At 48.6% G+C, this 2,396-nt stretch overlaps 1 protein-coding gene across 1 annotated transcript in view; it reads right to left on the bottom strand.

The window, feature by feature from the left end:
* The window catches only part of ANK2 (ankyrin 2), a 269,516-nt gene that overhangs the window by 70,492 nt on the left and 196,628 nt on the right, over window positions 1-2,396 (bottom strand). The window contains exon 23 of the mRNA XM_023520862.1: window positions 1,882-2,026. Coding sequence (XP_023376630.1) covers window positions 1,882-2,026 — 145 coding nt within the window. The remainder of the gene's footprint in view (window positions 1-1,881; window positions 2,027-2,396) is intronic.

Raw genomic sequence — 2,396 nt, 5'->3', positions numbered from 1 at the left:
CCTCCAACGCACACACACACACAGTAAGCAGTGAGCAGGGAAAAGCGGATGGGTCAGGAAGGTCGTGTTTTCATGCTATGTAACACCTACCTGGGCACGGTACTATTGAAAGCGTACCAAATAAAGAAATAATGAAAAGGGACAATGGTTACCGAAAAAAGATAGCACACTGAATTACCTAAGCGAAACCAAACAAAACAATGGACGAGGAAACCATGGAAAGGAGATGCTGCCTGTGACCCGCCTTGGAGATCATGAGCACAGATGCTCACGGGGCTGGGAGAGCAGACCGCCTCACTTGTGTGGCTCACGCCCCCGCCTGACTCCTGATGGGCTGCTGAGTGCTCAGTTTAAGTAGAATTATCAAACCATCAACCTATTTACAAAGTGTTACTCTAAATGCTTTCTCAGCTTAAGTACTTTCAAAGAAGGGAAAGCAATCAAGAACTTATTCTCAATAAAAAAGACCCTGCTGAAAATAAAGTCTTATTGGTTAGCAGTAATATTATTATTCAGATTATGATGAATTTGTACAAAGCCATAAACATTTCACTTTATTGAAATTTCAAGGCCTTTAAGAATCTGATTGTAAGGTCCAAATCTGTCAGCACATCGCAGTTCGATATCGGAACACAGCCCCGTCACCATCCCGGCGAGTGGCGCCTCCTTCTGCACCCTGAGCCCAAGGGCCGCCCTGTATGCAAGTTGCTGAAGCCGAGGGATCAACGTAGCATCCTCCATCCTCTGCACCTGCCCATGTGATCCATCTGGCACATGCGCCCCACCACGTGGTCCACCAGGGTCTCACGAGCCTTCTGCGGCCTCCCCACCCTCCCTCACTGGCAAGCCCACGCCCCGCTGTCCAGAAAGCCTGCGCCGCAGCGCTCAAGGCGCTCCGTGGCACCGCTGGCCGAGCCTCTCTCCCGCCCCGCTGGACTCTGAAGTTAGCAACCGTATGTGTCTTGGTCATGGTCGTATCTCCAGCACCTACCTCAAGGCCAGCCCAAGAAGGCACGTACTGTGTGCGCAGTGAATTTAAAGGAAAAAAGGGCAGGGCAGAGGGCACCGGAGCAAGGAAAGTCCAAGAAAAGTTTGCTTTTGCTGATTATCCATTTAGAATGGACTGTTCTTTAGGACGTTCGTTTCTCAGACTGCAGATATGCCGGTACAGCGCATAACAGAGCCCAGCGTATAACGAAAGCTCTACATGTACGATTACTAAATGGTGAAGACGTCACACTGCAGACAGCCACACACGCCCCCGAAGTTGGCAGCCAGACCTCGACGGGCGCCATGGAATGTTCTTACTCAGTATGCCTCAAAAAATAACAAATGCCAGTTGTTCTCATTAGAAATAACCACAAAATAGCCTTTATCTGATACTTCAGAATGTTATATAGATCTCTCCAGATTCGACCTGAAACCCTGGGCTCCTTCAGCTTTGGCTCAGATTGCTTTTGTATCCAGGCTGTTGTGGGATCCTGTCCTGATGCTCCTTTTGAATTTCTTTCCTTTTAAGCCTTCTTTGCAACATGCTTTTATTCACAGAAATGATGGCACTACCATCAAAACCCAACGAGATTGGCAGCATCTGTAACTGCCACTTAGTTAGAAAGCCCTAGACGTAGAGGGATCTTATGCACGGCGGCTCTGCTTCTTACTAGTTGTCTGACTTTTACTAAATTATTCAATCTCTCTGGGCCTCAGTTTCCCATTCTTTAAAATGGGCACTTACAGGTGCCAGAGAATGCAGCAGGAGAACACGCTAACAGCTGAGAGGAGCAGGCACCCACTGAGTGCCAGCGACTGTGTCTACTTCTCATCATGACTGCATGTCACACTCACTTCCGGCCAATACCAGCGTAAGCCTCACGTGAATACCTGTCAGAGCGTCCTCCCTCCAGACTGTACCGCAGGTAATTCACGCCGTCCAGAAACTGACTGCTAGGCAGAGAGTCGTCACCTAGCTCCTTCAGGTCCTCAGGCCTCAGGTACTCTCCCCCGTCACCTGTCATTGTGTCGTCACCTGGAAACAACAGGAAACGGAGGAAGAATTACTTCTTGGATATAACACCAGCTATGCAATGATCACGACTGTTTGAACATCGGCATCACAGCACTGACGTCCCCGAAACACGGCACGCTAGAAGAACACAGAACGCATGCAGTGCAAAGTGTTAAAACTGAGAGAAATAGTAACTGACCCACATTCCTCTTCTTACCAAGAAGAAATAACGACCTGGATTGTAATTCTTCATTCAGTCCTCTTTACTCGCTTCTCTATCACGATGGCTGGTTTATAGCTTAAACGACCTAACTTAACAAGTGCCCCACACAAAGCGAGAGCCAACAGTGACAGTGCCCACAGGTGAGCAGCAGCATCAGACACACAATGC

The sequence above is a fragment of the Pteropus vampyrus genome, unplaced genomic scaffold, assembly GCF_000151845.1.
Source record: "Pteropus vampyrus isolate Shadow unplaced genomic scaffold, Pvam_2.0 Scaffold282, whole genome shotgun sequence".
In the NCBI taxonomy this organism is placed as follows: domain Eukaryota; kingdom Metazoa; phylum Chordata; class Mammalia; order Chiroptera; family Pteropodidae; genus Pteropus; species Pteropus vampyrus.
This window is presented reverse-complemented; position numbering and strand designations above follow the sequence as displayed.